At 36.4% G+C, this 24279-nt stretch overlaps 4 protein-coding genes across 6 annotated transcripts in view; 3 read left to right on the top strand and 1 right to left on the bottom strand.

Moving 5' to 3' along the window:
* LOC114136032 (metabotropic glutamate receptor 2-like) overlaps nt 1–772 on the top strand; it is a 29608-nt gene extending 28836 nt beyond the window's left edge. For both annotated transcript variants that reach the window (XM_028003789.1, XM_028003788.1), the window contains one exon: nt 98–772. Coding sequence is in view for 1 of the 2 variants with exons in the window: in XM_028003788.1 (XP_027859589.1) it covers nt 98–171 (74 nt within the window). In the remaining variant the exon portion in view is untranslated. The remainder of the gene's footprint in view (nt 1–97) is intronic.
* A 2599-nt stretch (nt 773–3371) lies between these two features.
* On the bottom strand, nt 3372–10986 carry rrp9 (ribosomal RNA processing 9, U3 small nucleolar RNA binding protein). 2 transcript variants are annotated; one of them, XM_028003682.1, is made up of 15 exons: nt 10773–10986; nt 10580–10674; nt 8961–9073; nt 8805–8872; nt 8364–8405; nt 8154–8280; nt 7943–8067; nt 7730–7822; nt 7519–7619; nt 7300–7434; nt 5424–5486; nt 5144–5301; nt 4270–4349; nt 3795–3868; nt 3372–3510 (listed from the first exon to the last, which is right to left on the bottom strand). In XM_028003682.1, the coding sequence occupies exons 1-15, from the start codon at nt 10854–10856 to the stop codon at nt 3408–3410; spliced, it is 1461 nt and encodes a 486-aa protein (XP_027859483.1). In that variant the 5' UTR covers nt 10857–10986; the 3' UTR covers nt 3372–3407. The 2 variants fall into 2 exon arrangements, with proteins under 2 accessions (XP_027859483.1, XP_027859484.1); XM_028003683.1 differs by having other exon boundaries at nt 5156–5301; nt 10773–10985.
* Nucleotides 10987–11284: 298 nt separating this feature from the next.
* LOC114135958 (uncharacterized) lies at nt 11285–15309 on the top strand. The gene is made up of 6 exons (XM_028003684.1): nt 11285–11436; nt 11701–11875; nt 12586–12742; nt 13956–14128; nt 14310–14538; nt 14646–15309. Exons 2-6 carry the CDS (start codon nt 11717–11719, stop codon nt 14846–14848), a joined length of 921 nt encoding a protein of 306 aa, XP_027859485.1. The 5' UTR covers nt 11285–11436; nt 11701–11716; the 3' UTR covers nt 14849–15309.
* Nucleotides 15310–16474: 1165 nt separating this feature from the next.
* On the top strand, nt 16475–23646 carry LOC114135013 (probable G-protein coupled receptor). The gene is made up of 2 exons (XM_028001919.1): nt 16475–16635; nt 21116–23646. Exon 2 carries the CDS (start codon nt 21215–21217, stop codon nt 22502–22504), a length of 1290 nt encoding a protein of 429 aa, XP_027857720.1. The 5' UTR covers nt 16475–16635; nt 21116–21214; the 3' UTR covers nt 22505–23646.
* Nucleotides 23647–24279: the final 633 nt, after the last annotated feature.

Here is a 24279-nt window from a genome sequence, read left to right on the forward strand (position 1 = left end):
CTTCTTTCTCTGGTTCAAAGTCTCGCTTCTCATCAGTAAAATAGAGAGGAAAGCCAAACATGCAGCCTGGCTAACATCACTACTTCTATTCTCTCAGAATTATCTTCCAACTACGTGTCAGCAGTCTGTAATGGCAGCGAGGTGGTGGACTCTACAACGTCCTCTTTGTGAAAAAGTTCCCCTGAAAGCACAAGAAACCGTCCCCAGCATCAGCCATCCTTCCATGAAACGTGGCCCTAAATATGACGGGAGCCCTCTCCCTTCCCTTGACATCTCACATGTTGCAGAGAGATAACGGTCAGGGTAGAACGTCTGGCTGCAACGAGAGCAACTCTAACTGTGAAAGCTAAAAGATGTTCAAGCTTCCGAGCCGTATGTAACAACTGTAAAGCCTTTTTTTGTATAGATTTTAAACGCTGTGATCTCCTTTGGTTTACGGATAGATGTGATTACCTGCACCGTGCCTTGTCTTTAAAGAGTCTTATTGTTAAATGGGTGGTTGTGAAGCAATAGTGTAATACAAAATGCTGTTCTTATCTAGTCCTAACAGTGTTGTGAATATATCCAAATGTTTTAGACATTGTCAAAAAAAAAGATGCTTTGAAATGAATTTAGCCCTTCTGTTAAAAAAATGTGTGACTAACCATAGTGATTGATGAAAAATAGACACTATAAAGGACATGTGTTATTGTAGACTAGATTAAAAGTGTGTGTTTTCTTGTAATTAATGTAAATAAGATGTTTTTTAAATTAAAACTCAATTTTACTCGAAGCCAGCTTTGAAACGTAGTTTTTTCTCATTTTGTTGGGACGTTTTTCTTACCTTTTTTCACAAGAACAAACAAATGGGTGTAATCAATGCTGCAATATTAATAAAAAAGTTGGACTTTTGTGTATTTAGCTAAAACTTTTAGTGCTTCAAACTAGTTGTAACAATTTATATTCAACAGGCAGTAGTAACACAGCTACAATACCCTAAGTAAATTTAAATTGAACTGCTTATTCATGGGTTGTAATGTGTTTCCAACTTAATTAATAACTGGCTTATTAACAAATTTTTCAGCATATCTGCAGTGTTTATACAAGTCACATTGGGTTAAATTTAAGACTTTTGGATAGTTAGAATTTAATTTAAGACAAACATAAATTACAGTAGAATATATTTACTCAATGATCTTATATACTGTACTTGTGCTAAATGTAGCTTTGCATACATGTGATGTCCATCTCTTGCATATAAGATAGCCTAGGTACTAACTTATATTACATAGTACAAAGCCTTATTGTATTTACTGGTGCCAGGTTTCAACAGCTTTAGAAATTTTAGGATTTAGGCTAATATACTCACCTCCAACAGGTAGTAATAGGTGAAGTAATATGAAATCTTTGCTATTAAATTAAAGTACCCTAAGTCATTTTCGCCAGTCTTTTACGAGGTCACACAGAGGGCTGAATGCCTAATATGTTGCTGCCCTGCATTAGGCCTTATAATTACTGCTGTTCAAAAATAATTACAGAAAAGCTAAGTTTCATAAAAGCTTTTATTTCAATGAACACAAATGCATTGAGATAATTTTATATTATGTTCCAAATGAAAACATAAACCAAATGTGTTACCACTCAGAAACAGACAAAAAAAAATTATAAGACTAAAATATCAGGTTCTGGATTTTTCCTCACATCCTCAAAACGTTACTGCATAAACAAAGGCTTGAGGATATAGTTTCTGTGAATTTGTAAATTAATAGCTGTTAAACCACTTCTTATTTTAATTTCTCTGCATGTTTTCACAGAGTTAACATGTTTCTGGCACATAGATATTCCAATCCATGCTCCCTCTGCATTTCTTTGTCTCAGAAATTACTTGGCTGAAGGCCTGGTGACTAGGCTGGCCACTCCATAAGGTTAAACTTGGTGTGTTTTAGGATTACTGCCTTGTTTCAATGCCATTTTTTTTTCAGCATGAAGCAACATTTCTTCAGGTTTGTGAGTGTCTCCTGGTATAAAATCAAATAATATGAGAAACACTCCCATTCCATAATGCCCAAGCCACCATGCTTCACAGTGATGGATGTATTCTGATTCAAAAGAATCTCATCTTCATTTACCCTCAATATCATGAATGTTTTTCCTTAGCAAATTCTAACCTCATGTTTTTCTAACACTGACTTTGTGGGCACTCTTGGCCAATATTTTGGTTTCAGATAAGCATCTTCCTGTTGTTGCATTGCCCAAAGGCTTTGGGTAACGTAACCTACATCTACCTTAGTTACCTTTGGGCCAAAAAGTAACTGTAGATTTTCTTAGATGACACTGGAGCTGACCACTGACTGCATCTGACATTTTGGATATTCTTTGATCTTTTTAAAATGTAGTTTTTTTCCAGGTTCTCCTAGTTATGACATCTCACAAATTATCTACCAATTTGAAGCATTTGAGAAGAACATCTGCACTTTAATAGATTTTTGATGAGGAATTCATTATAACCTGCATGTACAACCAGCTGACTTCCTCCTTCAGTTAAAAACGATTCTTAATTAAGTCCGCGAAGCTTTGCTAATATTTTGAACACACCCAGTAGTTAGGCTAATTAAAGACTTTTTGAAACCATTAAGTACCTTTAAATGTATTAAGAGGAAACGGCATTTGTCTGACTTCCTGATTGGTTCATCACCACAGCTTTGAGGTACCTTTTATTGTCATTCAGTGGAGAAATTCAGGAATTTTTAAATACAAGAATCAAAAGGCAGCTCATCTTTAGGGGGCTTTCTGGCACAAACAGCACCTCAGTGTCATGTCTAAGAGCAGAAACTCCTCTGCACAATGGAGATTGACATTTACATGAACACCACCTAAAAGGCCAGCTCCAAGTCTTCAGTGAATACTTGGCTGGCAACAAATCAGCAAGAACCTGAAAACATTTTTACTAAATACAAATTAAGCAATTTGTTTTGTTTTACTAAACAAATATCTACATCAACTGATATTTGTCAGTTAAACATCTGACATTGGTGTCAGATGTTTAACTTCTTTGTCTATCAATCTGAAGTTGATAAAATTGCAATCAGAACTTAAAATGCTCCCTATCAACAAAGAATCTGGGAAGTTGAGATCATGTTAATGTTTAGTACTCTGAATAATCTGTACAGAGGCAGCTACCATGGATGGAAATGCAAAGGCTCCTACAACGCAGCCTCTTCACACCTTTCATCCACCCCGTCGCAGTCGAACTCACCCACAAGGCTGTGATTTTTTCACAGAACATGAAGCTGCACTTCCATAAAAACAGCTACTGAAAAACTTAGTGGCTAAATAAATACCCTTCAGGTTTTTCCAAACTGCTTAAAAGCAAAGAAAACAAAGGAATTTACTGTAGGTTTTAAACATTTAATTTACAAAAAAGGTCTTTATTCTGTCTGTTTTGCTTCTTCTGGATTTGATGGTTTTCTTTTTAGAGGAATGATATAAATCCCATTTTTGGCTTCTTTCAATCTCCACCATCGTCCCAATCTGTACACAAAACAAAGGTCCACATACAAGTTACAAGATATTTCACAAAATTATTGAAGAGCTGAAACATTCAGAGTGTTTCAGAATCAGACTAATCAGGTTTAAAATCTTTCTCCTCTTATTTTTTACTATAAAATATTTTTTGTTGTTGTTTAAATAAGTTTGGTGCATTTCTGTTACAAGAGTGGTCCAACACTGCCATCTAGAGAATATGCACAGACTAAGTATGCTTCTGAGTTGCAGTCATAGATTTTTCCATGGCAACATGAACATTAGTTTGGTACCTGTGCTCCTGTCCGACTCCAGCCACCAAGAACTGCCCAGAGCTCGAAAACTTCAGACTGTTGATGAAACCAGACTAAAACATAGAAAAAAGGAGGACAGAAAACACATTCAGCAAGACTAATTGAACCCAAAAGTGAGTTATAATTCACATTGAAAAATATTTTATTGATCCCAGACAAACATATGTTAGTTTCAATCTGTACATAGTCATGGAAAAGATAATCTAAGCATTTGTGTTTATACAACTACAGAAGTTCATATTTTGTAGTAATAGTGTGCTGGACTGTTTATGTAGGTGGATGTGCAGCGGTCAATTGTTCAGTCAAATTGAAGCAAAGGGTAAAAAATGATGAAGGGGGGGGGGGAGTTGGTAGTTCACAATTGTAGCTGAGCTTAGCATACCATGTTTACATTTATGATAAAACTACTTTAAAAATAATAACTTCAAAATCGGAGCAAGTTAATCGATCTTACCACTGGCACGCTGAAGAGAAGCTGCAGGCCACGGTAGTTCTGGCCACATTTCCACACATTCACCTGGGAGTTGTGAGAACCTGCAGAGGAAACAATGGTTAGCATATAAAGCACACACATCCAGTTTTAATCTAGGAAACCACAGCAGAAACAAACACATTACTTAAATCCATATAAAATTTTAACACCCTAATATAATCAGTTCCTTAAGAAATGATCACATATGGATATCTATGTTTTATTTATCCCAGTAGAAGAAAGTGATTTAACTTCAGGTAAATACAAAAAAATCTCTGCGCTCTCTCTGGCAAACTTGAATCAGCTTTTTTGTTTTTCTCTGAGGGCAAATGTCTTCTCGTCACACGTCTCCCGTTAAAGTTAAACATGTCGTTGTACAGACATGCCCTTCCATGTTAACAGCAGTGAGAAGCTGCGTTAAGTATTTGATAAAATCTTGGGTTTTTGAAGACTTCTAACATTTTGTAGTCTGCTATTGAGGTGAATTTGCTCCAACCTGGGCATGTTGACAGTTTTTTGAATGTCTTTCATTAGCAGACAGCTTTCTGTGCAGCTCAAGACTTCTTTAAAAGTCTTACCACTCTGAAGCAGCTGTAACCTTTTTGTTTGAAGGACTCAAGAGACGTTTTAGTTTGGTCTCACCCTCATTTCAACACTTTGAAGCACACAAGTTAAATGTTTGAGGTATAGATGGGTAAATTTCCTTAATGATGCTCTTCTTGTGTGCAACACTCTTTAATTACCTAAATTTGGGGTATTGGTAAAATTAATATTAAATATCCACGTGTATGTGGTCTAATGCCTGGCAGACAGCATATTGTTGAGTTATTAAAAAGCTTGTGAAGAGGACTCTCACAGCCAGAGGCACCTGAGGCTACTGTATCCGAATTGTGAAGCGCTGCCACTGCGGACACCCAATGAGGTTGCTCCAGCCCTGGATCGCCATGGCAGCCGTGAGCCTGCTTCACCGTGCCGAGAGGCTTTTTCTTGTTGACACTCCAAAGAGACACTGAGCTGAGGTTGTTGAGAAAATGAAAAGAAGGCATAAAAGAGAAATAAATGATCCTGGTAGATTACTAACATAATGGGTGGGTGGACAAATGAGTGACCATGAATGTGAAAATAAAATCTCTTACCCGTCATCTGCTCCTGTTATCATGTGCTCCTCATTTATGAGCTGGACACAATCAATCGAACCTCTAAAGGACAAACAGAGGGAGACAATAACATCATTACAGCGTGTCCCTTTATAGATACAAACAAATAAATACAGTAAAATTATCAACATGTATTTACATGGGTATAAAAAGCCATTTTTTTGTATTGCATTATTCAGTAAAAGTGTCACACCTTAGAGGGAACCTGTTACCCAACTGTAAAAATCATTTATCATCTTATGTTTCAATCTATTTTAAATTGTTTTGTCAGCATCCTTTTATTTGACCTAACTATGCTTAAAGCAACAGATACATTTTGTTTTCTGCTGTGTTGGCAGCTCCTTCATCCAGGCCATAGTTGAAGTGATGTGAGCACATTTCTAAATTGCTGATGATGTGCGTTCTGGTACAACAGCAATTAAATGTTTATTGCTTGTTTCATAATTGATGACTGAATGAAGTTTTTATGGTATAAAGCATTTTGAATTTCCTTGTTGCTGAAATGTGGTATACAAATAAACTTGACTTGACAAACAGAAGGCACAAGCTTATTTAAAATATATATGTATATTAATAAATAAAATACAGCTGTGCCTTTTCCGTCTGCTTTTTATTGCCACAGAAGTTCAAATACATTTTTGTGAAAGAAGAGATTTTTAAAAATGCTTTCCAAAATTATATTTACCTCAATTTATGATAAAATATGAACCCAAGTGGGTCTGTCAAATCTTACTCATATTTCACATGTTACTTACCAGCATGTGGTAAATACATATTTAAGATATGATTCAGGTAATTTTAGCTTTGAAGAGGTTTTTCCAGATGCAGCTGTTTTATCAGTATTTAAATGTTACTGTTTCAAATTGAAAAACATTTCACTTTCTCCTTCCGTTGTGGGCTATTTCTGCTATCAGGCTGAGAACAGGATGTCACACTCTGCTGAGTTTTTGCACAATAAATTCACAAATTGTTTTTCTGTCACAACTCTGCTACCCACACACGTCTGTATGCAGTAGCATAGGAAAGCTGAAAAGAGTGGAGCTGTGTTTTAGCCTTTTGAGGTTTCAACCTCTGTCTGTTATTGAACATGCTGGATTTTAAAAACTCAGGAGCTATTTCAAAGTCTAAGACTGAAGGTAAAGATCTACATCCTCTAGAAAATTCACCAGGCTGCTGTCCCAGTAATGCAAACCTAACTTATACAAGATGCTTAAATGTAGCCAATTAAAAGTGATCTCCAGAATCATGTTAAGTTTGTTTGCTCTCACAGATGCATCATGATGTTGGCTTCTAATTTCATTAAATATTTAAAAAATAAATTATTTAATATTGGTCTTAAATCCTATAGGACAAATCACAATCTTCTTAAAAAACATTTCTAATAACATCGACCACACACTTCTGATCAGTGTGTCTCTAATTGTTACTTTTGGTGTGATTGCCACCTACTGGTTCACAATAGTTATTTCAACGCTTGATGGGATTTTTTCATGTTTCTCTAGGTGGAGAATTCAAGAGGAAACCGATATGTAAAGCAGTGCAGCAGAGGCCACAGTCTGTACTTCTCCTGCTTTACAAATAAAAACTAGTTTGTCAAAGGATTTCTGCTGTGATTTACAGCAGCGTTAGTTTTCCTCCTCTGTGCTTCACTCGACTACGCTATATTTGAAGTGAAGGTGAGGTGAGACAGCAAAGGCTTCCTATTATTTGCACTGTCTAAAAAAAACTATAGTTTTAAGATCATGCAATATATGTGAAACTTACACTACACTAGAGTAAGCAATGAATTTCAACCAGTTAGTGCATTACATATTGACAAAAAACAAGTTTAGGTCAGAGATCTACAGAAACCCACTCATGTCCGTGGAACACCAGCTGCGACTCCTCTGCTATCTTCCACACTCTGACGGTGCCGTCTCGCCCACCTGCAGTGACGCAGCGCTCACGGCTCAGACTGTCCAGTCCGGTGATCACATCCTGATGGCCAAACCTGCAAACGCAACGCTATCAGACTAAAACATAAGAGACAAAAAAAAAGTGCTATAAAGGATTACTTTTCTGCCGAGCAACTTACAGAGTTTCCACGTATGCATTCTCGTCTGCATTCCACACCTTGACTGAGCGGTCGTGAGAGGCGCTGTACAGATCATGAGTTCCCTTCCTGAATGAAAGACCCTGAGAACCAAACAGAAAGATATTCATCTCTGCAACAACAAATTAAACCTGTGAAACATTTTATAAGGGAGAAGCTCTATAAAGCTTTAGGTTAAAGGAGGAGAACGTACCGACACCGGGCCTTTGTGTCCTGTAAATTTATACAGATGTTTACACGTTTCTCCCTCCCAAATCATTATCAGATTGTTCATGTCTCCTGTGGCCTGAAGAGATTTGAAGATGTCACTGTTACATTTAATGTGGCAATTTTACAACAGAGGTGTGATATAGGCATTTCCATAACAAAATCAGGAATCAACAGAAAACAAAAGACTTTTTCTCACCAGATATTTCCCATCTGATGATATAGCCATACACAGGATGTGAGTTGTGTGTCCAACATGGCGGTCTTCTGTACCTTTCCTTCCACCATGTATTGTATGGAGCTTCTTCCCATTTTCAACATCCCCTGAAAATATCATTTAGCAAGGTTTATTAACAGATTTACAGCCCAGTTTTCATCAGTGTAGTTAAAATACGTAGCCAAATACTAACATTTGATTATGGAGCAGTCTTTGGCAGCTGAGAAGATACATCTGTCATCAGGAGTTATAACCAGACACGTAATCGGTAGTTTGTGACCTCTTAGCACTCTGATCTCTGAAGCATCTGGTGGCATCAGCTAAACAAAAAGAAAATTAAATATATTATTTAAGGACCTTAGATATGTGAAGGTATGGAGTAGAAAAACATTTCCAAACTTACGTCTTTGGCTATAAGACGCTGGAGCTTCCCTTTCTGTTCAAGCTGAAATAAAATGAGAAACGGTAAGTGAAACAGAGAGGAGTTCAGCAAGAAAATATCTACTACTCAGCTGTTATGAGACTTTACAGAGTTTGTACATGTTTTCATGTCAAAAGTCCATATTTTTGGCTTATACAACTACTCTACTAAACAGAGGGTTAAATATACTTTCTAGAATAGTGCAAAGTACTTCTAGTGACTGTATCTTACTGTATGTTAACCTGACCTCCAAATGGCAAACAGTCTCAGCAGATAGGAAATAAAACTTTAGAACAATAAAGCTGGTGTACAAACTAGAGGTCTCATCAGACAAGACGTGTATTTTTGGTTAAAATGTGTTTGTTCATCTTTCTGTGGGTCTTCAGAAATTCCTAATATGCACAACCAGAAGACACTTCTTACCACTTCTTCTTGAAGCCGTCCAGCTATCAGATCTGCCTCAAATGACTCATCTTCAACTTTCTTTTCCTCTATGAAGAACATTTAATATGTTAAAATTTTATATTAAACATAGTAAAGCTGTTGTTTACTAATATACAATAATGTACACAAGCCTACCTTCTTCTTTAAGTTGCTCAAGGTAAAGCTTAGCTAATCTGAGCTTCTTCTCCTGTGGAGTTTCCTCAAACTCAATCTCCTCTTTGGCCTGCCTTTTCTTGGACATGTTAGGACTACAGAGAAAAAACAAAATAAACACACATCCTAAATCACAGTGAATCACTTGTTCTTAGGCATTTTTTTTGCCCTTATTAGAAGATCAGAATTTGATTATGTGTATCTTGCATTTTTTCATATTGCAACCACAAAAATCAGTGTAGTTTTAGAAATGTTGCGTATTAGATCGATACAAATTAGAGCACAATTGTGAAGTGGAAAGAAAACAAACTTTCACTGTAATTTCAGTCTTTTGTGGAATATTTTTATGAGTTTTTCAAATCTGGAGACAAACATTGTTCCCATTCCTCTTCCTGTTGATTAGATGGAGATTTTCATGCCACTGATTCATTTAGGTCTGGACTTCGACTAGGGGATTCTAACACATGAATGTTGTAGTGGTTTATGCCATGTCACTGTAGCTCTGGTGTTTTTATGCTGGGTTTTTCGAATGGTTGTCCTGCTGGAAGGTGAACCTTTGCTCCATATCTCAGTCTTTTACAGGCCCTAATATTTTTTTTCCAGACTTGTCCTGTATTCAGCTCCGTCCATTCTCTCCATCAACTCAGATCGGCTCACCTGTTGCTGCTGAAGAAAAACATATTGCCACCTGTGTGTTCAGGTTGATTTACAGTGTTATTTTCCAACAATGTTCTGCACTTGAGTCAAGAATTTCAATTTTTTTGGAATCAGCATCATCATCTGTGTTCCTTACAGGAATTCTCGTGGCTTTCCTTTCATGACTCTTTTCAAAAAAGACCATATGTATTGAGTACATAAATAGTGGTTATCATGTAAACAGTTTCTGCCACCTCTACTTTGAATCTCTGCAGTTGTGAATTAAGCCTGCAAAACATAACGCAAATTTATCCTAATCATAATCACTGTATGCAAGACCTGCTTGGACTTCAATAAATCATCACCAAGCAATTTAGGTAGCATGGATTCAGAAGACCTGTCCCAGGTACATGTTTTGTGACAAACTACAATTTACATTTTACTTTTTCAGTAAAAACTTTCTATTCTTTTTTTTAACTTTGTTGGACTTTTTCCAGGGTTTTTTCTTTTTAACTAAAAGCAGCAAAATATTAACGCTGTTTAAAAGTCTGTCTATTAATCACACCTCGTATCGTTACTGTAATAAGTAACAAAACAAGGTGAGTATAATCACCTCAGAGATTCAGATTTCAAATAGCTATCTTCATTTTTACTATACACGCATAATTTTTGTATTTAAATTTTGTCATAACATACAGCTCTTTTGAAAACGTTGTAAACACACTATTTGTTTCTGTTAAAATCTATTTCAATCAAAACGCAACAGCTGCAATTTCTAAAAGAGGGTCTATTTTCCCTCAACTCTACAAAGGGAAATATTATTATAAAGTCCAACCTGAATTCCAAACAGGTACGAATTTAGTACTTAAAGAAAATTCATAATACATGTTTAATCAACAATGCCCAAGTCAATTTCACCAGCAGAATCAAGAGTCCAATTTAAAAAGTAGCATCCTCTCTCTTACCTCTCCACCTCAGAGTCACTGGAAATCTCTTCATTGTATTTGCTGCTGGATTTCTTTGCTCGTATTTTGCTCTGTCCTCCTGAATCTCCATCAGCCTGCAGAAAAAGACAAAATCAACACAGTTATTGAGCGCATAAACACGAACAGTTGCTAACATGACTTAGCTTGATTGCTAACGGTTTACTCAACTTACCTTCCGCTTTACCGCTGCTGTTTCTTTGCCTTTCTTGGTCGTTTTGGGATTTCCTTTTGTCTTGATGAAAAAAGACGACGACATTGCGATATGTGACAAAAGACGTTCTAGAAAAAACTTTAGCTCTATCGCTGCTCAAGTTACTCTTAGCAGGAACATTGAAGCCACATGTGTAGATCGCAACCAATGTGGTAGTCCATGCCCGGCTAGGAGAACAAATACTGATTGGCTCGGAACCTCGCCAGTTTTAAAATGCTCCGCCTTTTCTCGGAATAGTGATTTTTCATTGGTCGAATCCTTGAAAGGGGGTGGAACAGGAAGTTGTACAGATTAAAAATGCTTCCCTCGGGAACTACCTCTCCTCAGCAATGTTCCACAGGTATTTGTAAAAAAATACGGATTTTAAAACATATCACTTCAAAGCACATAATTTCCACGTAGTTTTAAATATAAACATACACTTAATATTTCACGCATATGCGAGTGAAAATCTTTTACGCGCGTGTTAAAAAAATTAAGCAACTACATCAGGACCTTTATACTGTAATACTGGAGTAGTACTACTACTTCCTCTACTACGCAGTATTTCCATGTATTCCGCTGCCTTTGTCTTAGGTGACTGTGTTTTTAAGGCTCTCTCTCTGAAGGCTATCTAATCGGTCAGGTGAGACTCTTATGCACTAACATTAAAGCTTGGTTTAACAACAGCTGATGGGTAGTTTGTGCGTCCAGCTGCTTTAGTGGGAGGGGCTGAGAAGGAGGCAAGGGGCAGTAGGAGCGATCTAAACAATAAAACCTCTCCATCTTGTCTGGCATTAAATAATTTAATATGAAAATAAGGAATGATAGCTAAATGAATGTGAAAAGTTTGTCTGACCCCCTGTTTGTGGAGAAAATCAAAACTTGGAATGTGTTTCTATATGTCCAGATTTACTTCTTCCCAAATGCCTCCAAAGAGAAGCTCTGGATCAAGTTCAGGACAGCCGCAAGTGAAGATGATAAAGATCGGCAGCCCTTTAGATGTCCAGGAGTTCAGTGGGTCTGTGGAGGACAGATACAGGATGGCAGAGGAGTCCAGCCACTCCCCTCTTCCCACCAACGAAGTGATCACAATGAACTCCGTTTAACCTTTCCATCCACTGAAAAGCAACAGTTGCTATTTTAAGACATTGTTGTGTCAAAGACATTGTTTCGATCTGAAGCACGACTAAAATCTTGACCGGGTGGCTATCATTTTCGAAGCTTGAAGTTTTAAAGAAGTCTGGTTCAAAACAGATTTGCCGCAGGGCGTTTCGTACCTCTTTGGAAATCAATGAGTTAAAGTAATTTTTCATAAACTACTCATAGTCTATTGTAAGAAAACGTGATTTTGTGACACCACAAAATAATATTCAACTACAGGAGGACAGGTTTCATTTGGGATCATAATAATAATCAAAGAAGTTAAAATAGATATGTTATATATCTTCTATAGTTGCATTGATAAAAAATGGTTTCTTTACCGATGAGAGAAATGGAAGGAGCAGTATGGCTGCCAGATCAGGTTTGAAATCGACAAAATATCGGTTTAATCCCAAACCACATGTCACTAGTAGCTTGACAACTGTAGTTTCCAAACAGAATTATTTTAATGAGAGTGATGGATGGCATTCCTTAAATTGTCTTGCCAAGATGTTGCTTTTCAGAGCTGGAAATATTCTCAAACAGCCACATTTGTATTTCTCAGAAACTAGCCCATGCTTACTCTGAAGCAGAGCTGTGATTGTACGTTCTTTGGAAACTATTTACCGTCTCTTTTCTTCTCTTTTGGCAGCCTGAAACTTTTGACTTTGATGAAGAACATTTTGCAAGCCAAGGCATCAGGACGGACACCGTCAGCCTCCTCATGAAAATAGAGCAGCTGCAGGCGCAGCTCAAATACGAGCGGAGATGCAGGATCTTGGCTGAGAGAGAGTTGAGGGAACTCAAAGGTTGGTGGAAAGATACACCAAGAAATCAATCATTAATCTAGTAGCACTTCCAGTCATGAGCACATTATGGTTTTATGTGACGTCAAGCAGATGTGTGGTTATTGTTGATATCATGTCCATGTCATATTTTTGCAGATTTGTTTGGTCAAATATTGAAAAAAATATTTTTCATCTGTGACTAAAATAATAAATTTTAAATCTGACGGGTAAAACAATATCAGGAAATAATACTCAAAATGTTTTTCAAAAATTTAATGGCAGCGAAAATGCAAATATATTTTTTGTCTTTAATTACGCAACGTTCTGGTGTCCACACCTTTCAGATCTTAAATGGATTCCAGGTTGCTTTTCCAGAATCTGATGTAGTCTTATTCTAGATTGAACTGTGGGTTATTACCAATTATGAAGAAAACTAGAGGTAGTGTATAATATTAGTTTAATTATATTGCAACTCACTTTATGATCATGTCATATTTTATAGATCAGTGTAAGCATCGTGGTTATTCCTAGACGCTTTCTTACATGTTGACTTCATGAAGACTTCATTAATTGTAAAGAAACTGGTTTGAGGGTATAGAAATACCTTTAAAGACCAATTATGTTCATCAAAGCAAAAACATATTCTAAATATTTAGGGTGTTATATATAAACACAACTATGAAAGTAAATATGTTTTGAGAAATTGTTTCAATAATCTATAAAATTCATAAAAATACTCACTACTTGATAAAACTCAAATCAAATCAAATTTTATTTGTATAGCACATTTCAGTATCAATATCCTTAAAAAAATATCCTTAAAAATACTAGTTTGCAATTGACCTTTTATGGTTTTCCACCTTTTTGTGTAAAGTTGTTCTGTGGAGAGATTAAAAAGATTTTTAATACAAGGGCCTTGCACACAACTCACATAAACACTTTACTGCAACTGTGAAAGAAAGAGCTGCTTTACTTCCTCAGGGCAGGAACACATTCTGTGCATGCAGGAAACAATAATCCCATAGCCTCACTGCATCATCTAGTTCTGCGTGAGAAGGTCAGGACGACGCCAGCTGATTTGCGTAACTTGTCTTGCAGCTGTATATTTTTGTATACAGCGAATACTTATCTTGCGTTGGGTTTAGCTTTTCAACGACTACTCTGTGGCAAAGTTATCAAGTTATATAAAATGTGTTTTACAAGTGTATTTGTGTTGATTTAACATTATTTGCAGAGATGAACACGCTCATGATACAGATGAGGCACACAGCAAATGAACTTCGAGTAACTCTGGATCACGTTCTTCATGGAAGTGAGGCTGGGGTCGAACCACAAAACACTGATGAAGGCGTGACCTTCCTGAGCGATTCCGGAGTTCATGTTGGAGGAGTTCATAATATCCCAGAGGTCAGTGCCAGAATGATGTGTAAGTTTTTTGCCAATACAACGGTTAAAGGCACTTAGCTCAGTTTTTGTTTTGAAATCACACTGGACAAACCTGATTGTCCAGGTATCAGGATATTTATATCCTTCACCATACTAATGAAGACTGTGATTTATATGTGACCATTTTTTTGTTTGTTTTCAGGATGACCTTAACTTTGTGTATCTTGCTGAGAATATACGAGTGCCAAAAGATCTTTATGAGCGTGTTGCAGACATTTCTGACTTTAAGAAGTATGTCGGCGCTCTGCTGATGATAATTTTCGACCGAGACACTTTGGCCACTCACTGTCTGCAGGGCCGGAAGAACAACTTCACAGGAGAAGATAGCCACAAGCCTCCTCTCCCACCTGAGATCTTGAAAAGCTTAATGGGTGAGATAAAGAACACCAGCCAAAGCTCAAATTTCACTCTATGTAGCATAACAATATCTACTTTAATATCGTTAATATTTTGTAATGTGTTTTTTTTCCCTCTTCAGATCATGTTGCAGAAAAGTTTGGCGTCGACATTACCCAGATTAAATATGCCATCCGCACAAAGCTGAACAACGAGGACAAGCTGCTGAAGAAGAGGTTGGGGTTGGTTAAAACTGAAAACAGAGCATCTGTTGATCAAACTTTCTGCCAAGATGCTTCGATTCTGTCTAGAAATGATGCAATGGCAAATGACTCTGTTTTCTAGTGGTGCTGATCTGCCACTGTATTACTGTCTAATCTCATTGTTGCCTTTTCTTTAACCAAGTTAAGTTTTTTCCCATATTAAGCTGCTTATTTTTTCAAAACTTTATAGGACACTTTTTATTTTGACAACTCTGAGTTGATTATTTAGTGTCTGAAAAGCTGGTAACACTATGAAATGTCATATATATACCCAGGTTCCTAAACACAAGTGTGTCTGTTGCAGTGATTGTTTTTGTAAGTGGTGGTAGCGTAGAAACAGAATAACATGTAACCTCTCAGTCAAGTGTATGTTGTATGTATACACAAGGTACATTTCAAACTGTTATTTGTGATGATCTGTGCGAAAACTCTCTGTTGAAGGCGATGTTGTGTTTTTGAGTTTTGTGTTCACAGTTTCAGATGATAATTTAAGTGGAAGTCTTTTTATAATTATGTCAGTAGAATAAAATCCAGTATATTCTCTGTTTGTCTTTTTCTTCTGTCAGTCAACAGATGTCAGTAGTGAGTCTTGTTTGACCACTGTGTTAAAGGTCACATCACCTTTTGTCTCTCACTGTCTGATATTAAATAAACTTTTTCTGCTTTAGATTAGTTGGGGTTCTTAAATTATATATATTTGCTACATGTAAGTTGCACCAGTCTCTTGTGTTTTTGTGCAGCAAAATATGTACAAAACAGAACAACCTCTGCCCAGTTTAATTGGTATTCCCAAACTTGGAAGCTTCAGCTTATTTAATTCAAATGTAGCACTGGTTGTTATGGCCAAACATTTCCTCTTTAGTTTCATCAGTCCATAGTACACGTCACCAGAAATTAAGAGTTTTGTCCTTGAGTTCATTTTCAAACTAACCTCCTTTTTTATTGCCACTTTGGGAATAATAACTTTTCCCCAACTGAGTGGCCTTTTAGCCCATGTTGATGCTTGGCTTGTTCTACTGGACAATGACTCTCACTTAACTTTTTCACAATTTTTTTTTGTTCTGTTTTGCTTTTGCTCCAGAGTATTACACACATTTCACACTAAAACACATTCACCTTGGTGACAGAAACAATCTCCATCTGGAAAGATATGATGAACATTTCCATGCTGTTTATACTTGGATATAATGGTTTCAACAGATACATGAGGCACATTCAGGCATTTGGATTTCACTCCCAAGGATTAGAAAGACCTGTGTAGATCCATAATTATCTTTCTGACTACTTGACTGATTTTTTCAACTTTTTCCATTATGTCACCCAAAAAAAACAGTATGTTTGAGGTGTTGCCTTTAAATACGCCCACAGGTGTGTCTCTGGCTAATTGAGATGTTGAGAATGAACCTTTCAGAATTTGGTGGTAACGCTGAGAAGCTAACCAATCCTCCAGTGCCCTCACTCACTCTGGAGCTATGGAGAGAATAAAGGATTATGTGTAACCGCGATCCCAGTATACAGTGTGTAACAGTCGCCGCCACATGCAGATGGATGAAAGAGTGCGTGTCATTGGATAGAGGAGGTTTGGTGTGCTCATCTCCTCTTGAAAGAAGGGATTTGAGGTGATCACCAGCTGATGGCTCCTCCCTCATCCGTCCCTGCAGCTGTCTGAGTCTCCTGAGTCAGTTCTCACAGTTCATTTCCTCTCACACTGGCGGCATCAGTGCTCCCTCAGGTCATATGTTCCTTTTTAAGGAATCTTTTTTTGTCAAAGATTTTAACACCTCTGAAGACTTTTGGGCAGCAGAAAGACACATGGAGGGGCTCAGCTATACAAGAACTTCTCACAGGACCAAGGCTCTGTTATAAAATGTAAGATTTGTAACTTTTTTTGTGTAAATGAGCAGCCAATTTTTTGACAGACTAATTTTATGTTTTATTTAATGAAAGTTGGAGTTAATGAGCTTTTTAGAGAAAATTAGGACTCTAAAAATTTTCACTTTTCACTTTTACAAAATGAAAAGTGTTTTCAGTTTGTATATACTTGCCTGGTGTTGATGTTAACATGATCAAGACACCTTAAAACTCATAAACTAATGGTTGTACCAAAGGGAGAGAATAACATTCGATCAATAAATTCATTTAGCAATGATTCAGAGAACTCCTCCCCCCCCTGGAATATTTACATTTGAAACTAAATATTTTACATCAAATTTCATCATGTGCTTGTGAAAGACTTTGTAGGAGAAGTGGTGAGATCTGGAATATCATTTTAAAAATGATGTGTCCAAAAGTATATCTTCTAAAACTAGAAAATGAATAAATACCTAAATAAAACTGCATTATGCATTTAAATTATGTCTATAGCCTATGTCTTTTTTTTTATAATTTACACCTAGGATTAATCTTTTGAATCTATTGTGTATAGTGTGATGATGTGCTCTTTTTAATACACTTGTTTTTTTAAAAACTATATGTTTTACATTGCAAATTATTTTATTCCAGTATTTTTCTATTGCTGCTTTTAATATTAATTTCAACTTAAATAAGAAAACAGTTTCCATTCATCTCTGAAGATTTATATGATCTATTTTCTACCTATTTAACTTATTTGTGGGTTGTTTTTTTACTAAAACATTTATCAATCAATTAAATTTATACATTTAGAAATGAGTACTTTTTTTCTTATTTCAATCAAATCTGTGCCCATTCTCAGGTTCCAATTTATACCAAAGATACAGTGTATTTATAATCCTAGACACATTCAACCAAAACTGTTTATTTTGGGCATAATTCAAGCATCTTGGAGAGCACTAAGTCCAATCGGATCTTGCATGGATTTAAAGAATTGCATAATTCTTTCAAGCCAGTAAAAATGTGTGAATTTTATTTCTATAAAATAATTTCTGCCCATTAAATAAATAAATAAATAAATAAATAAATAAATAAATAAAATAGACTTGACGCCTTCAGTGTATGTTGGTCTGTAACCAGAACATGTCTGTTATGAGAACAACCTTACATAATATGAGGATGTACATTTTTAAGTCCCCATGCTAGGGGATAAACCTCTGTAGAACTGGCATCCCACTCACTGTCCACCAGAGAAGATTACAGCAGCAGAGAACATCAGCCCTTGCATTTAGGACAATCTGTCTCACATATGAAACCCAAATATGATTTTCAAAAGAAAGACGCATGCAAATGCTGAGATCCACATAAAGAGGATACTGAAGCATACAATGCATGTGAAAGTGTTAACATTACATTTAACTTCTGCTTGATGACTAGTCCCATCTTACAGTGTTTTCTATGTTGTTTTGTGAATGTTGTGAAGAGAGGATCCTCTTTGATGTTATGATGAAGGGTGGCGCTGATCACACACTAATCACTGTACTGCTAGCTGTGCAGCTGGACTGAAACAAGAACACTCATTATCTCTCATTTCTGAAGAATGGGGATAGATGGAGGAGAGTCACAGTGTCCCCCATGAATTATTCCTATTGATCATGTTTTGCTGTCCTTAGAGAAAGTCAATGTGTCCCTTACTTAATCTTCCTAAAGTTAATGTTAACAGTTTTTTTTCTCTCTTTTTTTTTTGCTGTCAAAGTTTACAAATGTCGAGCAGATATCACAAAATGCTCATGTTAATTTGTTTAATAAGTAAGAAATAGTCTAAGGTTGAGCTGCAATTTCAGAATTTAATAATCTGCCAGGGGGATTAATCCATAATTTCACAGCAATTTTATCTCAGATTAAATACAGAACGTTGTTTCTGATATGCTTCATAAAATCCCAGATGGTAAATTCTTCCTATACATCAAAGATTTTTGAAATTGACAGCATATTATTCACAGTATTCACAACCAGCATTTCAAATATATCCGATGCCTTTCTTATTCATCTAGATTTGGCTAAAATGTTTTTACATAACAAGACGTAATAATTTTCCATCTTGAAGCATAGATTTCTAAAACAGACTTCTTAACAGTAAAAAATAGATTTTAGATATCTACGATTTGATCGTTGTTACTGATTAACCAAAGCTAATTTTAAACATCCAATCCAAAACATCCAGTTGGATATCTCAGTTTTCAAAACAATGAACAAAACAGAAAAAAAAATCATTGGCATTTTCCACTATTCATATTATGACTTCTTCAAAAGCATTTAGTAATTACAGATTATAATTGAAGTTATGTGAATCCAGCAGTGTCCTGGATTGCCCTTTGGACTCCATTAGGGAAGTGGGTGAAAGGAGGATGTTAGCCAAGTTGTTTTCATTTACGGAAAATTTCTCTCAACTCCTGAATCACGCTTTGGAGGGTAAGCAGCTTCTCTAGCAACAAACTATGGTCCACACAGCAACACCCTGACTGTTTATTGTCATTGGTTTAAATATTTCTACATCAGAAGTATAACATACATATTCACTGGTGGTGATGGTGCACGATTGCTATAAGTAGTGAGTACAGGGCAAATCAAAATATATGGGAACCATATATTTTATCTTAGCAAGTTGATGAGAGGAAGCTTTAATATTAAATTGGAAACAACTGCATCCCATGTTTTTAAAATCTAAGTTTCTTCAAGTAAGAATTATATTTCACATATCAACAAAGTTTATTTTCATGAAAATATGCAGTGCTATTGAAACCAAGAAACACGTGAATGTTAAAACAATAAAATGTGTTGTCATATAAAGACACGCATTTAAGATATCTGAAATGCCAGGTGTGAAAAATAGATGTATTTCGTTTAATATCACGCTTTTGTTTTATATAATCCAATTACTTTAAATTGAAAGGGAATCAGCCTGAGTCAACTGAAAAGTTTTTTTCAATAATTATGCAGTTTTACTTGAAAGTGGAAAAAACTCTATCACCTGCTAATTACTATTAACCACATTGTTTGCTTCAGTCTTCAGTTTTACTTGCAGAATTGAGAAATTGCTCAAATAGAATGTAGCTGATAACATAAAGTAGGCAAAAAGGTTTAATAAAGGAACACATCATGTCCGAAGGAATTTAAGGACAGATGAGAAGCAAATTCACTGGCATCTACGAGTCTGAAAAGGGTTACAATGTCATTTTTATGACTTTTGGACTCCAGTGAATCACAGTGAGAGCCATCCGTCCACAAATGGAGAAAACATAGATCAGTTTTGACCTTTTCACAAGAGTGGCTGGTCAAAGAACATCACTCAATGTGACAATATCTCAAAAATTGCAGGCCCCACTTGCCTCAGTTAAGGTCAGTGTTCTTGATTCAACAGTAAAAGAAAAAAGATTGGGAAAAAATGGCATACATGCCACACAGAGCTCGGAGGTGAAAAGAAGTGCTGACCTAAAAGAACACATAGCCCTTTTCACTTCTCACCTAAAACATCTCAGTGATCCCTTTAGGGGAAAAATATATTGTACTGGCAAAGCAAAAGCATAACTTTTTGAAAGGTTAGTTTTCCCATCATATCTTGTGAAAATCCCCATTACACCGACAATCAAACATGATGATAGTGCAGGATTGCTATGCACCCTTTGCAGTCAGACAACTTGTCACAAATGATGGAACCATAATTTCTGGTTACTATCAGAAAATGTTGTTGGATGTTCTTCCTGTAGGGTGATAATATGAAGCACACCAGGAAGGCCACCTCTGAATGACTTAAAAAAAAAAGTTAAGAATTTGAAATGGCTTAATCAATGTCTAGCTTAAAATATGACTGAGATTTAAAAACAGGCCATTGGCACTTAAAAACACATCATGGATGAATGTGTTGAATAAAAACAATTCAGCCAAGAAGAGTGAAGATGAATTCCTCTTCAGATAATTTTTTTCTAATTTTGAAGTTTGTAATCTACAAAAATATTATGATAGATTGATCAATTATCTAAACGTTTAAGTCTGATAAAAAGCCTAAAAGAAGAAATCTGTGATGGAGCAAAAACCTTTTCATTGTACCATCACCTTTTTTTTATCTCTTTCTTTTGATGTTACTACCCCCAGTCTGTTTGATTTCAGTGGCTTTTGGGATTTGAAGGAGGAGCAGGTTTCCATTTTTATTAAGTAAAAAGAATTCACTGTGCTCTATCTGAAAGCACTAACCAAAAGAATTTGAATTTTAGTCCCATTTGAACAGATGCACACAAAAACAACTCACAGATGGCAATACTTATGTACTTCTACATTAATAAGCATGTAGAGGACTGACTTTTAAACATAAAGGACAGCAGTATGCAAATGTTACGTTTAGTGAATGTTTTAAGTGCTTGAAAATTTCAATTCTGTTTACTCTTTATGTGAAATTCATTAAAAATGTGCCTAAAGGACCTTTGTTTATTCTTCTTTTCAGGAGTGAAGAGATTTTTATTTCTAAGACATCCTTGGAGCTGATGACAGAGTAATGGGGAAAACAGGAGTATAGACATCTTCTTTGAAACTTTTAATATGAATGATGGAAGAGTCAAGCACTGCTTTTACCTCCGAATATAATGAGAGCACCTCAGCATGGGCACCCATGCCCTCTGCTCCCAGCAGGCAGCTGGGCACACCTCCCAACCCGCAGACTCGATTCAGAGACCTGACAGGACTGCTTTTCATGGTGACCCTGAATGTTCTCGCACTTTTGGCCAACACTGCAGTGATGGTAGTTGTTATCAAAGTCCCTCATCTCAGGAAATTTGCCTTTGTGTGCCACCTCTGTGCAGTGGACCTGCTGTGCGCCATCTTGCTCATGCCTCTCGGCATCGTGTCCAGCTCGCCGTACTTTGCTGAGGTTGTGTTTAATGTGCTGGAGTGCCAGATCTATGTCTTCCTCAATGTAATCCTCATAGCTGCCTCTATCTTCACCATCACAGCCATCAGTGTGGAAAGGTATTACTATATTGTCCACCCCATGCGCTATGAGGTCAAGATGACCCGGAAGCTGACCTTGGCTGTTGTGGTGATGGTGTGGGTGGCTTCGGCCATCCTGGGCTTTTCCACCGTTTTCGGATGGCCGTCTTATGGTCAGAAGTCCATCAGTGCTGCACACTGCTCACTTCACTGGAGCCACAAGGACCACAGGCGTATTTTCTCTGCTCTCTTCAGCGTCACCTGTTTCTGTCTGCCAGCTGTGGTGATCTTTGCTGTCTACTGCAATGTGTACAAGGTGGCCCGAGTGGCAGCACAGCAGCATGGGCCTCTACCCTCATGGACGAACACTCAGGTCAAGCATCGCTTAGACTCCATAAACAGTCAGACGACCATCATCACAACTCACCACGCCCCTTGTTATCCTTGCAGGATAACAAGAGATCTGCCTTTTATTGGCAGTAAAGCTGCTCTAACCCTCATGATTATTGTTGGTCAGTTTCTAATCTGCTGGCTGCCTTACTTTGCCTTCCACCTCCATCTGATACTGAACTCAAAACCTCACACTCCTAATGACTTGGAGGTAGTGGTGACCTGGTTGGCGTATTCTTCCTTTGCTATGAATCCTTTCTTCTATGGACTTCTAAACAGACAGATCCGTGAGGAGCTGTGTAAGTTGAAGCGCTGCTACTCAGCATACCCAACAGACCCGGCCTTTTCCAGCCACGAGGGCTCAGGCCATGAAAACTTCCTGCAGTTCCTCCATAGGACCAGTTGCACGATAGAGACACGTGCAAGCTTTGCAATGCCCAGCCCCAGAACCACTCTGGATCAAACTGGGCAGACTGGTTTCAGGATTCCAGGTCAGATTCCAGAAGAGTTGAACTAGATGTACCTCACAGCTTTGACATGATGTTAATAACCTGCTGGATTATAGAAGTCATATAGGACAGCATGATTTAATTACTACCAGCAAAGCTTCACACAAAAACATGAAAAACAAAATTTATTATGTCTTTTAAAACTTGATACTGTATTCTTTGATCTGTAAAAGCTCTGAAATTATCGTAAAGTAATTTATGCTTTTCCTAATAAACTCTACTTTTATAAACTATTTATAAGCCACAACTTAGTAGTTCTAGTTTCAAAAAGAGGGGGTACTGTGTATATAATATTATTAGTTAAGAAGTTTGAATCAGTCAACAGGTTTACATACAAATCATAGATCTTGTAGATTGGATTCAGGATCTGCTTATTAAAAGTGGATAGCTCTTCCTTTTGTAAAAATATTTTTACAGCCTAAAGTGAACATATTATTTTATAGTTTCATTTAAATACAAGCAATATTCTGCAAGTCATTACTTGATCATTTGTATTTGTTTCAAAAAATGTAAAAAAAAATGAGTATGTTTAAGCATTTTTCTTTTCCGAATTTAATGATTATAGTAAAGCTGTGAACTTTTACATAATCATATGAATCTGTTTTTGTTTAGACGGTTTTTCTAAAAACAGTTTATTATTCACTTTAGTACATTTCTCTTTAGCTTATAGTCAGAATTTAGACAGTTTTAATTTTTAATATATATATTTTTTTACATTGCGGCAATAAACGGTCCTATATAATCTCTTTTAGTGAACATGTTAATATAGTGCACGACAGTAAAAAGTGAATTTGGATGGTAGCATATTCATTTGTAAGAATGATCCAGTCAAATTCCAGACCAAAATTCAATTGAGGACATATGTATGGCAGAAGTTAAAAATTGCTATATTCAGGCACTTACATCTAATTTTATTGATCTTGAGTTATTTCGAAGAGAACCTGGTAAAAACATACCCAAGCAGACTTGTAGCTGTAATTTCAATAAAAGGTGGTTGTTCCAAGTATTTACCTTGAATAAAAATCCTCAACACACTTTTCAGATTTTTATCTGTAAGAGATTCTTATGCCATGTTATCTTTTCCATCTACTTTACAGTTATGTACTAATTCATGTTGGTCTATCCTGTTAAAACATAATAAAAATGATCATTTTTCAGAATTCTTTATGTGTTATGATGTCCTTTTTATATTCTCATGTGATTTTAACTTTAGTTAAAAACATGGCTCAATGTCAAACTTTGTAGCTTAAAATATATACAACTTATGAACAACAGCACAAATACAAGAGCTTTGTTTTCAATTTATTGTCTTCAGTAACTGTAAGAATATTTCTGGATTTCATGGTGAGTATTATTATAGTATTGACAAAATATAAACACAGCAGCGCTGACTAATTACTGTGAAATATTTTGTCTTTGTAATGAAAAGCTCAGTGGCCTGTAACCTGAATTTCATGTATTTACTTGTAAAAGGTCTGTGATCAAAATTGAGCCTAGTTGACACATGGTTATGTAAGCAGAAAATGCCATTTCGTAACAGATGATGTGAGTGATTTTGTTGCCCATTTGTGTGGAGCGACATAAGCACATCTTAGAGTTCCTTTTTTATAGTTGCATCATATTGATATGTTTTTTTTATTGCAATATTATTGGATTCACCACTGCATTAGTCAAGTTTTCTCATGAAAACAGATTGCTATCACAGCTGCTGATGCCTGTGCAGTGAATATTAAGAACAAGTCTGCCTCTGTGCCACACAGATTAGGTTTAGGGGATAACATCA

This window comes from Xiphophorus couchianus, chromosome 20, assembly GCF_001444195.1.
Source record: "Xiphophorus couchianus chromosome 20, X_couchianus-1.0, whole genome shotgun sequence".
Lineage (NCBI taxonomy): Eukaryota > Metazoa > Chordata > Actinopteri > Cyprinodontiformes > Poeciliidae > Xiphophorus > Xiphophorus couchianus.

Excerpts from the sequence above, each read along its gene's own strand:
- rrp9 (XM_028003682.1), bottom strand. The coding sequence starts at position 10,856 with ATGTCGTCGTCTTTTTTCATCAAGACAAAAGGAAATCCCAAAACGACC. Across the intron at positions 8,068-8,153 it reads AGACTGCTCCATAATCAAAT|GGGATGTTGAAAATGGGAAG; the intron begins GTTAGTATTTGG and ends TGATATTTTCAG. Across the intron at positions 5,302-5,423 it reads ATAACAGGAGCAGATGACGG|CTCAGTGTCTCTTTGGAGTG; the intron begins GTAAGAGATTTT and ends CAACAACCTCAG.
- LOC114135958 (XM_028003684.1), top strand. The coding sequence starts at position 11,717 with ATGCCTCCAAAGAGAAGCTCTGGATCAAGTTCAGGACAGCCGCAAGTG. Across the intron at positions 12,743-13,955 it reads AGAGTTGAGGGAACTCAAAG|AGATGAACACGCTCATGATA; the intron begins GTTGGTGGAAAG and ends CATTATTTGCAG. Across the intron at positions 14,539-14,645 it reads GATCTTGAAAAGCTTAATGG|ATCATGTTGCAGAAAAGTTT; the intron begins GTGAGATAAAGA and ends TTCCCTCTTCAG.
- LOC114135013 (XM_028001919.1), top strand. The coding sequence starts at position 21,215 with ATGATGGAAGAGTCAAGCACTGCTTTTACCTCCGAATATAATGAGAGC.